The sequence below is a fragment of the Jaculus jaculus genome, chromosome 13 (genome assembly GCF_020740685.1).
Source record: "Jaculus jaculus isolate mJacJac1 chromosome 13, mJacJac1.mat.Y.cur, whole genome shotgun sequence".
In the NCBI taxonomy this organism is placed as follows: domain Eukaryota; kingdom Metazoa; phylum Chordata; class Mammalia; order Rodentia; family Dipodidae; genus Jaculus; species Jaculus jaculus.
In genome coordinates, this window is record NC_059114.1 from 13,770,475 (window position 1) to 13,783,830 (window position 13,356).

At 48.4% G+C, this 13,356-nt stretch overlaps 1 protein-coding gene across 1 annotated transcript in view; it reads left to right on the plus strand.

Moving 5' to 3' along the window:
- Positions 1 to 218: 218 nt before the first annotated feature.
- Acacb (acetyl-CoA carboxylase beta) overlaps positions 219 to 13,356 on the plus strand; it is a 140,975-nt gene continuing 127,837 nt past the window's right edge. Inside the window, exon 1 of the mRNA XM_045132566.1 lies at positions 219 to 394. Within this exon, the coding sequence (XP_044988501.1) occupies positions 225 to 394 (170 nt within the window). The 5' untranslated portion in view covers positions 219 to 224. The remainder of the gene's footprint in view (positions 395 to 13,356) is intronic.

Below are 13,356 nucleotides of genomic sequence, written 5' to 3' on the forward strand. Positions count from 1 at the left end.
GGCAGAGGAGCTCCCTGCCACGCTCACATCAGAAGCCCCCCAGAAACCCCTTGTCTTCCAATGACACCTGGTCCTCTGCAGAACTCCAAGCCAATGGGACAGGAGCCCAAGGCCCAGAGGCCCCAGGTACCAATGGCCTGTCCTCCCCACCCAGAGCCCCGGGCCAGCGAGCCCCAGCCCCGTCCCGGGAAGACAGGAAGCAGGCTCGCATCAAGCGACAGCTCATGACCAACTTCATCCTGGGCTCCTTTGACGACAACTCCTCGGACGAGGACAGCGGGGCGGGCTCGTTCAGGGACTCTTCCCGGAAGGGCAGCAGGGCCAGCCTGGGCACCCTAGGCCCGGAGGCGGCTCTGATCGCAAGTGAACCTGAGTCCCAGGTGCCCACTATACGGTAATGTGTTCTTGTCTTTGGTGGTGGAGGTGTGTGGGGTGGGGGGCGGCCAGGCTGGGGCTCGCGTCCCTCCTCCTCCTCGCCTCAGTAACCCCCAAGGTAGCTGTGAGAGCAGCACACACTTCCTCTGCAGAACCACGGGTGGAGCCCTGCTGGGCACGGGCTGGCTTCTCTCCCCCTCCCTCCCTCCCTCCCTCCTTCCCTTCCTCTCTTCCTCCTTCCTCCCTTCCTCCCTCTCTCCTTTCTTTCTCTCTTTTCCTTCCTTCCTTCCCTGCTTCCCTCCTTCCTCCCTTTCTTCCTTCCCTACCTTCTTCCTCCTTTCCTTTCTTCCTTCCCTCCCTCCCTTCTTCCTTCCCTCCCCCCTTCCTTCCCTCCCTCTCTCCCTCCTTCCCTTCCTTCCTCCCTCTCTCCTTTCCTTCCTTCCTTCCTTCCTTCCTTCCTTCCTTCCTTCCTTCCTTCCTTCCTTCCTTCCTTCCTTCCTCCCTCCCTCCCTCCCTCCCTCCCTCCCTCCCTCCCTCCCTCCCTCCCTCCTTCCTTCCTTCCTTCCTTCCTTCCTTCCTTCCTTCCCTACTTTCCTCTTTCCTTCTTTCCTTCAAGGTAGGGTCTCTAGCCAAGGCTGACCTGGAACTCACTCTGCAGTCTCAGGCTGGCCTCAAACTCACAGCAGTCCTCTCCCTTCTGCCTTCTGAGTGCTGGGATTGAAGGTGTGTGCCACCACATCTGGCTTGGTTTCCTTTCTTCCTTTTCTGTGAAGCCCAACAGACTGGCCTTTTGTTTTTAATGATAGAGAGTGAGAGTGAGTGTGAGAGAGAGAATTGGTGCACCAGGACCTCCAGCCACTGTAATTGAACTCGAGATGTGCGCACCACCTTGTGCACATGTGCGACTTTGTGCAGGCATCATCTTGTGCATCGTCTCACTCTGGCCCAGGCTGACCTGGAATTCACTATGTGGTCTCAGGGTGGCCTCAAACTCATGGCGCTCCTCCTACCTCTGTCTTCCAAGTGCTGGGATTAAAGGGGTGCATCACCATGCCCAGCTCTCAATTCTTTCTTTTTAAAATATTTTAGTTTTTTTTTCATGAGAGAGAGGGGAGAAGGAGAGAGAATAGGTGCACCAGGGCCTCTAGCCACTGCAAACAAACTCTAGATGTATGTGCCACCTTGTGCATCTGGCTTTACAGGAGTACTGGGGAATAGAACCTAGGTTCTTAGGCTTTGCAGGCAAGCACCTTAACAGATAAACCATCTCTCCAGCCCTCTTTTTTTCTTATTAATATTTTCATTTGTTTATTTATCTGATGGAGAGGGGAGGAAGGAGAGAGAGAACGGGCACACTTGGACCTCCTGCTGCTGCAAATGAATCCAGATGCACGCACCACTCTGTGCATCTGACTTTACATGGGGACTGGGGAATTGAACCCAGGTTGTAAGGCTTTGCAGACAAGCACCTTTAAACACTGAGATACCCCTCCAGCCCCAGGAGACTGGTTTTCTAGAGCTCTAGTGCAGCTGAGGAAGAAGATCTTGTGGGGAACTAGTTATCATGTAAGCCAAAGAACCACAGCAGATCATGGAAGCCTGCGGGCAGAACTAGATCTCCCTGACTCCTGGAGAGAGTTCGTGTCTTCATTCTGCACTCACCCATTCATTCGTTCATGCATGCGTGTGTGCCTGTGTTCATTCAGCAGGTAGTTAACACCTAAGAGAAAAAATAGAAACTCAAATATTGTCATCTCACCATCAATTTGATTGCTGGGGAATTACTAACTGCGGGGTCATAACAGCTGGAACAACTGCAGGGCCCCAGTGCGTGGCTTTTTCTTTTAAATCAACCTCCCCTTCCTCCACACACAAAATTCAAGTAGCATACAGCAGTAGCAGGGAGAAAACTTGGGCTGCACAGGTGGGCTGAGAGGAAAGCCCATGACCCTGACTTCTCTGTCCAGCTGGAGACAGTGCTGTTTTCCTTCCCACAGCCCCTCCTTCCGGGCTCCTTTTGTTTTTTTTTTGCATAGCTTTACCCACTCTCTCCCCAAATGAGGAAATTTTGCATTTCTTTTTTTCCCCTTTCAAGTGTATCAGTTCCTCCAGTGAGCTTAACTTTACCCCTGGTTGCTAGAAGATAAGGAAGAGAAAAAGAGAGAAGACCTGGTGTTCTGTGTAGGTTAACCTTCAGGGAAGCCTCTGGAAGGGAGAAGGAGAAGACTCAGGGTATGGAATAAAGAGCACAGCTCTTTTTTTTTTTTTTTAAATTATGTATTTATTTAAAGGGGGGAGAGAGAGAGAATGGGTGCACCAGGGCTCTAGCCACTGTAAGTGAACTCCAGATGCATGCGCCATGTGGGACCTGGAGAATCGAACCTGGGTCCTTAGGCTTTGCATGCCAGCGCCTTAACCACTAAGTCATCTTTCCAGCCTAAGAACACAGCTCTTAAAGCTGGGTGTGGTGGCACACTTTAATCCCAGCACTTGGGAGGATGAAGTAGGAGGATTACTTTGAGGTTGAGGCCAACCTGAGACTACATAATGAATTCCTGGACAGCCTGGGCTGGAGTAAGACATTACCTCAAAAAAAAAAAAAAAAAAAAAAGGGGGGCGGCGTGGGCACAGTTATTCAGTTTTTGTGGCAGCATTGGTTGGGTCTGCTACCTCCTACAACGTGACCTTGGACATGGGTCTTTGCAGCCTCAGTCCCTGCGGGGTAAGTGTGGATGAGACTTGCAGGATGGTATCGGTAAAGTATGCAGAGATTGGCACACAGTTGGTATTTCATGAGATGCACTTGTGCATCTGGCTTACGTGGGTCCTGGGGATTCGAACCTGGGTCCTTTGGCTTTGCAGGCAAGTGCCTTAACCACTAAGCCATCTCTCCAGCCCGCCTTAACCTTATTCTTAATCCTAGCCCTAGCCTTAGCCCTAACCCTAGCCCTGCCGAAGTCCTAACCCTAGCACCAGCCATAGCCCTAGCCTTAACACTAATATAACCCTAACCCTAGCCTTAACTGTTACCCTAACCCTAACCCTAGGCCCATCAGGATCCTTCACCCAGCACTTAGATTCAGCCAGAGCGCCCTACCTTTCTTCTTCCTGAAGTGTAGAGAAGCTACTTGTTTATCTCACCACGAGGGTATGATGCTAGTAGGGCCCATCCATTTTAGAGGTGAGAAAACTGAGGCACAGAGAAGGGGAAGTTTCTTTCCCAAGCCACACAGTTAGGAAATGGCAGGGCCAAGTTCCAAGTTGGATTGCAATACTCAGGTGCTGCCTGTGAGTTCCAGGCAGTGACCTCCAGCGCTCCTTCCTCTGCCGACTCTTTCTCTCAAGATCGAGCTTCAATCATGACATCAAAATAAAAGAGAGATTGCCCGAAAGGGGGAGGGGATATGATGGAGAGTGGAGTTTTAACGGGGGAAGTGGGGGGAGGGGGGGCATTACCATGGGATATTGTTTACAGTTATGGAAGTTGTCAATAACAAAGAAAAATAAAATAAAATATATTAAAAAAAAGATGTAGCTTCAGCAGGGATAGGGAGTTCAGTTTATTCATCCAGCTCACCGAGATGAGTGGCGGAGGCCTTGTGAGAAGTGGATTTCCATGGTGGGTGCTGAGCGGATCTGAGTAATTTTGAGGGCTGGGGAGGTGGGTCATGTACCCATGCACAGGAAGGCAGACAGGATGGCTTCCAATGTGTCCAGTGCCAAGAAGAAGGCAGGGTGCAGTAAGAAGGTGCCCCAGGGCTGGAGAGATGGCTTAGCAGTTAAGGCACTTGCCTGCAAAGCCAAAGGACTCAGGTTTGATTCCACAGGACCCACGTAAGCCAGATGCACAAGGTGGCACGTGCATCTGGAGTTTGTTTGCAGTAGCTGGAGGCCCTGGGCTGCCCACTCTCCCTCTTTCTCCGCCTCTCTCTCTGTCTGTGTCAAACAAATAAATAAAATATTTTTAAAAAAGAAGGTATCTCAAGAGGTTCTAGTATAGTAATGTGAGTCAGACTGGGTTGGGAAGCTCTTGGGAGATACAACTTTCAGGCTAGACCATTCTGGTTCAATGGAAATTTCCACTGCGCTGAATGTTCTATTGAATAGAACATGCTAGAATGACACTGTTGAAAATTGTAGCCCTTAGTCACATGTGGCTGAGCACTTGAAATATGAGCACTTGAAATACGACTAGTGTGACTGCACAGCTGAATTTTAGTTTAATTAATTTTTGCCTGGGGTTGAGGTAGGGTCTTGCTCTCACCCAGGCTGACCTAGAATTCACTATGTAATCTCAGGATGGCCTTGAACTCATGGCAATCCTCCTATCTCTGTCCCCTGAGTGCTGAGATTAAAGGTGTGTGCCACCACGCCTGGCTAGTTTAATTAATTTTTTTGTGGTGCTTTGGGGTTTTGAACTCAGGGCCTTATACATCCTAGAGAAGTGCTCTAATACTGAGCTACCTTTTCAGTCTCCAAGGCTGATTTTTTTCTTTCTTTCTTCTGCTTTATTTTTTTTTTGTTGTTCGTTTGTGGATACAGAATCTCATGTTGCCCAGGCTAGCCTCAAACTTGACATGTAGCCAAAGCTGGCCTAGAACTCTGGCCAGTGATCTCACTATGTAGCCCAGGCTGGCTTCAAAACTTGATCCTTGAGCTGGGTGTGGTGGCGCATGCCTTTAATCCCAGCATTTGGGAGGCAGAGGTAGGAGGATTGTTGTGAGTTCCAGGCTACCCTAAGACTACATAGTGCATTCCAGGTCAGCCTAGGCTAGAGCTAGACCCTACCTGGAAAAAAAAAATGAGAGAAAAAACAAAAGAGCTGAAAGAAACAGAAACAGGAAGCAAAAATATCAGAAAGGTAGTTTTCCAAGTTACTTCCCTTGTCTTGTACAGGATGTCAGCACTGGCTTCTTATGATTAGGTTGATGAGAATTTCTTGTTTTCTGGTTAGCTTCAAAGTCTAGTTTGATTATATGGCACTTAGCAGGAGAAACTCCATTCTGGTTTGGTATGGTGAGGCCTATTGCAGCTCATTCACATCAATGCCCTCCATGTATTTACTTATTTTATTTACTATTATTTTAAAATTATTTTTAGAGAGAGAGAATTGGTGCACCAGGGCCTTAGCCACTCCAATTGAACTCCAGATGTTTGTGCCACCTAGTGGGCATGTGCAACCTTGTGCTTACCTCACCTTTGTGCGTCTGCATAATGTGGGATCTGGAGAGTTGAACATGGGTCCTTAGGCTTTGCAGGCAAATGCCTTAACCCCTATGCCATCTCTCCAGCCTTATTTATTTATTTTTATAGCATGGGAGGCAATTTGGGTTTCCATTTTTAAAAGTTTATTATTCATTTATTTATTTAAGAGAGAGAAAGAAGAGAGAGAGAATGGATGGGCCAGGGCCGTCAGCCTCTGCAAACAAACTCCAGAAGCATGTGCCACCAGCCCCCTCCACATATTCATTTAATAACACTATAGGCAAGCCAGCTGACCTTGCTCATAACCACTGGCGCACTGAGGAGGTGAAGTCTGACCCCTGTGGGCAAACATGCTGAGTGAGAGTAGGATTCAGAACACTCCCTTTATTATTTTTTCCCCTGATAATCTGTTCTTTAGTCTGTTTTCTGTTGCTATAACAATATACCTGAGCCTGAGTGGTTCCAAAGAACAGAAGTTTAGGGCTGGAAAGATGGTTCAGTGGTTAAGGCACTTGCCTGCAAAGCCTAACAACCCAGGTTCGATTCCCCAGCACCCACGTAAAGCCAGATGTACAAGGTGGCACAAGTATCTGGAGTTCGTTTGCAGTGGCTAGAGGCCCTGGCGTGCCCATTCTTTCTCTCTCCTCTCTCTCTCTGCTTGCAAATAACTAAAATTAAATATAAGAACAGAAGTTTATTTGGTTCTGGGACATCCGAGGGCATGGCCCCTGTGGAGGGCATCCAGAGAGAGACAGGGCTAGCATGCCAGCTCAGGTCTCTCTTCTTCTCATAATGCAGTTCATGCCATCAGGAAGTCACACCCTCATGAAGTCATCTAGCCCTAGCTGCCTTCCAAAGGACCCACCTCGAGACACAAACTCAGCTTGTGAACTTGGGGATTCAGTTTCCAACATGTGAACTCTGATGGGGGCGAGGGGGAGAGGAAGGAGCGGCACATTCAAACCATAACAGCCACTAATTAGTGTGTGCTTTCCTGTCACTTTGAGTATTCAGTTTCTGCACAAAGAGAGAGAGAGAGAGAGAAAGACAAGCAGGGATTAGAGACCTGGCTGATTCTCTTTGCCCTTTCCCCATTTTTTTTCCCCCCTGAGGTAGGGTCTCACTCTAGCTCAGGCTGACCTGGAATATACTATGTAATCTCAGTGTGGCCTCGAACTCACGGCGATCCTCCTACCTCTGCCTCCCAAGTGCTGGGATTAAAGGCGGACGCCACCATGCCCCGGCTTCTTTCCCCATTTTTGAAGACAGACAGCTAAGGCCTGGGAAAGGGTTAAAGTGTCTTTGTCCAGGCTCTGCCCCATGTGGGAACCACAGCAGAGAGGACAGGTGACATGTGTCTGTGACTTTCGTTTGCCCTCTGCGGTTTTGAGTCCTCTGACCTCTGCTGTGCCTAGGAAACAAAGACATCTCTCCATGGCCTTCTCCACTTAGACTGTAACAGGAGCTTGGCAAGGCCCGGATAGGAAAAGCATGTTTAAAAGCCTGTGGCCTGGGCAAACGCTCTTTCTAGAGCATCTTCCTCTTCCCGTGTCATCATGTGAGCACCCACAGCTGTGGCCACTTTTTGGGCCTTCGCCCAGGCTGCTGTCTCTAAAATGAACTGCTCTTTTGTTCCCACCAGAGCTGGCTGCTCCCATACACGCTGGCTTTAACGATCTGTTGTGACCATCTTGTAATTCTCTCTCTCTCTGTATGTTAAGGTGCTTGCCTGCAAAGCCTAAGGACGCAGGTTCGACTCTCCATGTCTCACATAAGCTAGTCACACAGGGACGCAAGTGCACAATGTTGTGCATATGCACAAGGGGGCACACGGGTCTGGAGTGTGAATGGAGGCCCTGGCGCGCCAATTCTCTCTCCCTCTCTCTCTTTTTTTTTTTTTTTAAAGTCCCCATATTTTTTTTTAAAATTTATTTATTTATTTATTTGAGAGCGACAGACACAGAGAGAAAGACAGATAGAGGGAGAGAGAGAGAATGGGCGCGCCAGGGCTTCCAGCCTCTGCAAACGAACTCCAGACGCGTGCGCCCCCTTGTGCATCTGGCTAACGTGGGACCTGGGGAACCGAGCCTCGAACCGGGGTCCTTAGGCTTCACAGGCAAGCGCTTAACCGCTAAGCCATCTCTCCAGCCCTCTCTCCCTCTCTCTTTCTCATTAAAAAAAACAAGCTAGTCTATTAGGCTTGCTTAAAAATAAATGAATGAATGAATGAATAAATAAATAAATAAATAAAAGGAAAGAAAAGCAAAGCATAGCTGGTGATGTTTGCATAAAGGCGATACAGTACACAGGATGTGCAGCATTCCTTCCTTCCCACGTTTTGTTCCCTAATACCAAATGCAGGCTGAGGAAAATCAGCCAAGAAGTAGCAGTTCTGCCTGTTAGGGTGCCTGAAGCCCGGGGACGGAGCTCAGGAGTTCGAAGCCAGCTTGTTCAACATAAAGGACATAAAAGAACCTGACTTTAATACTTTCCCAGACTTTGCATGCTTCTGATAATCTTGTGGAAGCGCAGCCTAGGGACCATGAAGAACGGGCCTCAGTTTAGTTTTCTGGTATGTTTTCACAACTAAACTAGAGTGATGGAGTCTGGGGGAAGTATTATTATTATTATTTTTCAAGGTAGGGTCTCACTGTAACCCAGGCTGACCTGGAATTCACTATGTAGTCTCAGTGGGGCCTGAACTCACAGCCTACCTCTGCCTCCTGAATGTTCTGATTAAAGGCATGTGCCACCTTGCCTGGTGGAAGTGCCATTCTTGCCTATCATATCAGAATATATGCTATCAAGATGGCATACTGCTGTTATTAATCTTGATCACTTGGAAGAGATAATATTGGTCAAATCTCTGCCATACGGTTACTTCTCAGGATGTGCATCTGGAGAGACGGCTCAGTGGCTAAAGTGTTTGCTTGTAAGTCTGTTGGCCCAGGATCAAATCCCCAGGACCCAAACAAAGACAGATGAAAAGTAGTGCATGTGTGGCAAGTGTGCACGCATGTGTGTGACACACACGCACACAAATAAATACATTTTGAGGGCTGGAAAGATGACTTAGCAGTTAAGAGCTTGCCTGTGAAGCCTAAGGACTCCTGTTTGAGGCTCGATTCCCCAGGACCCACTTTAGCCAGATACACAAGGGGGTGCACGTGTCTGGAGTTCGTTTGCAGTGGCTGGAGGCCCTGGAGTGCCCATTCTCTCTCTCTCTCTCTCTCTCTCTCTCTCTCTCTCTGTCACTCTCAAATAAATAAATAAAAATGAATAAAAATAATTTTTAAAAATACATTTTGAAAACTTTTTTTTAAGGTCTCATAGCTGAGGAGATGGCTCAGCAGTTAAAGGTGCTTTCTTGCAAAGCCTGCTGGTCTTGGTTTGATTCCCCAGTACCCATGTAAAGCCAAATGCACAAAGTGATGTAGGTGTCTGGATTTCGTATGCAATGTCAGAAGCTCCTGGTATAACTATGCTGTCTCTCACACACACAGAAATAAATAAATTATTGGCTTAAGATTTTTTTAAAAAGATCCTGGTGTGGTGGTGCACACCTTTAATCCCAGCACTCAGGAGACAGAGGTAGGAGAACCACCATGAGTTTGAGGCCATCCTGAGTATGCATAGTGAATTCTAGGTCAACCTGGACTAGAGCGAGACATTACCTCAAAACCCAACCAACAAACAAAAACATTTTTTTAAGGGCTGGAGAGATGGCTTAGTGGTTAAGCGCTTGCTTGTGAAGCCTAAGGACCCTGGTTCAAGGCTTGATTTCCCAGGACCCACGTAAGCCAGATGCACAAGGTTGCACATGCATCTGGAGTTTGTTTGCAGTGGCTGGAGGCCCTGATGTGCCCATTCTCTCTCTCTCTCTCTCTGCCTCTTTCTTTCTCTCTCTCAAATAAATTAAATTAAATTAAATTTAAAAAATTTAAAACAAGGCCGGGCATGGTGGAGCATGCCTTTAATCCCAGCACTCAGGAGGCAGAGGTAGGAGGATCGCCATGAGTCTGAGACTACCCTGAGACTACTGGGAATAACAACAGTAAGATGTTCTGAGGCTGAAAAGACACAGGCCCACTCCTGGTGGGTGGGTGGGGGATATGACGGGAGGGGTGCACATAGCAAACCCAGAGCAAGCAAAAGCAGGAACTTGGAAGCCCAATTTGACTTGGCAACCTGGGTCTTTAACAGGACAGGGGTAGGGGCAACCTCTCATTTTAAATTTCCTGTGTTTGTCACCGCACCCCCATCACTCATGTTTGAGCATGCTAACTACAGCAATATGTAGGGCTGTGAAATAGAATTCTACTACTGTGGGGACCTGGGGAGGAAAGACAGTTTTTTAAAAAATATATAGATATATATCTTATGTATTTATTTATTGAGAGAAAGAGGGAGGGAGGGAGAGAGAGAGAGACAGAAAGAAAGAAGGGGAAGAGAATGGGCGCGCCAGGGCCTCCAGTCACTGCAAACAAACTCCAGATGCATGCACCCCCTTGTGCATCTGGCTTACACGGGTCCTGAAGAATTGAACCAAGATCCTTTGGCTTTTAGGCAAATGCCTTAACTGCTAAGCCATCTCTCTAGCCTTTAAAAAATATTTAATTTTTTTTAAATTTATTTGAGAGAAAGAGAAAATGGTCATGCCAGGGCCTCCAGCTGCTGCAGATGAACTCCAGGCACGTGTACCACCTTGTGCATCTGGCTTATGTGGGTCCTGGGGAATGGAATCTGGGTCTTTTGGCTTTGCAGGCAAGCACCTTAACTGCTAAGCCATCTCTCTCCAGCCCAGAGAGATGTTTGTATTGGCCACTTCTAAGTTATAGACAATAAGCCATGATAATCCCCTCCCCTCTCACTTTCCCCTTCACAACTCCACTCTCCATCATATCCCCTCTCCCTCTCAATCATTTTCTATTTTATTTTGATGTCATGACCTTTTCCTTCTATTATGAGGGTCTTGTGTAGGTAGTGTCGGGCACTGTGAGGTCATGGATCTCCAGGCCATTTTGTGTCTGGAGGAGCATGTTGTCAGGATTCCTACCCTTCCTTTGGCTCTTACATTCTTTCTGCCACCTCTGCAGTGGACCCTGAGCCTTGGAAGGTGTGATAGAGATATTTCAGTGCTGAACACTTCTCTGTCACTTCTTCTCAGCACCATGGTGTCTTCTGAGTCATCCCAGAGGTCACTGCTATCTGGATAGAGAAGCTTCTCAAGTGACAGTAACATTAATAAACGGTATGAATGCTAAGAGACTTGCACCAGTTTGGTGAGCATAATACATGCAATGAGCCAGGCAGCAGCAGACGTTACACCCCTAGGGTTCATGACTTCCCCCATCATAGGTTTTTCAGTATCAGGCATGTATTCCCTCCCATGGAGCGGGCCTCCAGTCCAAGTAGAGAGGGGTTGGTTTCCCCCATAACAGACATGCCACTATTGTACCCGTTGGCTCATTTGCCTGGCTGGCCAATCTAAGGAGTGCAGTGTCCACCTGTTGTTTATCTCCACTGATGATTTCTGTCTCTCCCATAGAACTGCATGCAGCATGGCTTTTTCCAGGCTGTCAGCTGGTCTACAGGGAGGAGGTTTTCAGTTCAGTTCCAGAAGAATTTCTCAGTGGCCTTGCAGCCCAAGCATGTGGAGTTTTCAGCAATATGGTCTTACCATCTATTCCTGGTGGTAAACCAAGGGTCTTGGCAATGGCCTGTAATGTTTCAGGGCCATCAAGGAGTTCCCCGGCCAACAGCTCATTGGAAGGTATCCCATCCCTGGCATTGAAATTTTTCTAGTAACAATCTATGGCCCCTAGGTACCCCATTGTCCAAAAAAGTAGGTTTCCATATGGCTTATTCATACCCTTTTAGATTTTGATTAACCCTCTCCCACCCTTCCTTTACTCAATCTCTTCCCCTGATCTCACTTAGGCCTTTCCACCCCCACTACTCTGTTCATGTACTTACATATATACAATACCATCCCCTTAAAGTCCTCCCCTCTCCTCCCTTCCTTATAGCCCCTTTCTAGCTTACTGGCCTCTGCTACTGAGTTTTATTCCAACTCACACACAAGTCCAAACATTTGTAGTTAGGATCCACATGTGAGAGAGAACATGTGGCGCTTGGCTTTCTGGGCCTGAGTTACCTCACTAAGTATAATCCTTTCCAGGTTATCCATTTTCCTGCAAATTTAATAATTTCGTTTTTCTTTATTGTTGACTAGAACTCCATTGTATAAATGTATAAATGTGCATCTTGGCTTACATGGGACCTGGAGAGTTAAACATGTGTCCTTAGGCTTTGCTGGCAAGCACCTTAACCGCTAAGCCATCTCTCCAGCCTTAGAGTTTTATTTATTTATTTATTCTCGGTTTTTCAAGGTAGGGTCTCATTTTAGCCCAGGCTGCCCTGGAATTCACTCAGTAGTCTCAGGGTGGCCTTGAACTCAGGGTGATTCTCCTACCTCTGCCTCCTGAGTGCTGGGCTTAAAGGCGTGCGCCACCCTGGCCAGTGAAAGAGATCTTTTTTAGTTCTTCAAGATAGGGTTTCACTCCATCCCAGGCTGACCTGGAATTCACTGTGTGGTCTCAACTCCTCGAACTCATGGCGATCTTCCTACCTCTGCCTGGAAAGAGAAATTTTTAAGTCTTTCTTTGGACGCTCAAGGTCAGCTGCAGCCTGCCATAGATACGTTCACGAGACCCGGCTGGAGTCTGGCTTGGGGGGGCGTGGCCCAGGCGGGACTGGGGGCGTGGCCTGGCGGGTCAGCCCCGCCCCCCCAGCGCCTGGAGCATTACGGGATGGAGCAAGCGCAGCAGGCTAGCTGTCGCAGGGCGCGTCCCGGGCTGCTGTGGCTCTGGCCCGCGACCTGATCGCCCCGCAGTGCCCTGGGGGCAGGGTTCGCTTCCAGGAGTCCGAGGGTGCCTGCTCTGCACCCCTCGAGCAGGAGCCGGGTGGGATCAGCCTGCCTCTCTGTCACCATGAGCCCTGCCAAATGCAAGGTCTGTTTCCCTGATCACGCAGTAAAGTAAGTAAGCTGCAATTTTTAATGACTTCTTATCTTTTTTTTTTTAAACAAACTCATGCACCCCACTTCCCCCACCACCTTCACAGACCGGGGCCGTGCGTCCTCTTGGCACCCCGCCTTTCCCCTTCGCCACCACCTCACGAGATGCAAGCCTAACTTTGGTAGGATGGAGTCCTTGCAAACTCTAGCCCGCCCTGGCGGCACAAGGAGGCCACACTTGGCACCGAGGAATCTTGCTGGAAGGGTGCTGCCCAGCACGCAGGTGCCTCAAATTGATCCGTGAGAAGGGCCACCCTGTACCCGCCCCCCCTTCATCCCCTTAGCCTTCTTGAGAAAGGGACGGTTGTGGGAGGCGAGAGTTTTTGGAGCTGAAGCCTAGACGAATGGACCCAGATCGGATCCGGTGGTTTGCTACAAGCAGCCCGGCCTTGCATCTCTGCGGGAGAGCTCCGTAGCCCCGCCTACTTGATTTTATTTATCTTCCTTTCGCCTTCACTTTACTACCCAAATCGATGCTGTGTTTGTTGTTGAAGATTCAGAAAAGTGACACCTGTCATCCCAGCCCTGCTGGAGACTGGCTCGGGCTACGCAGTGAGACCCTCTTTCATCAAACAAACTCAGAAAAAAATCATAGATAAGCAAAAAGGAGGAACAAAAGTCACCGTAAAACCGCCTCCCTGTGCCCAGCAAAGGTCATAGGGCAATTCTTCTTCTTCTTTTTTAAAAAGATTTTATTT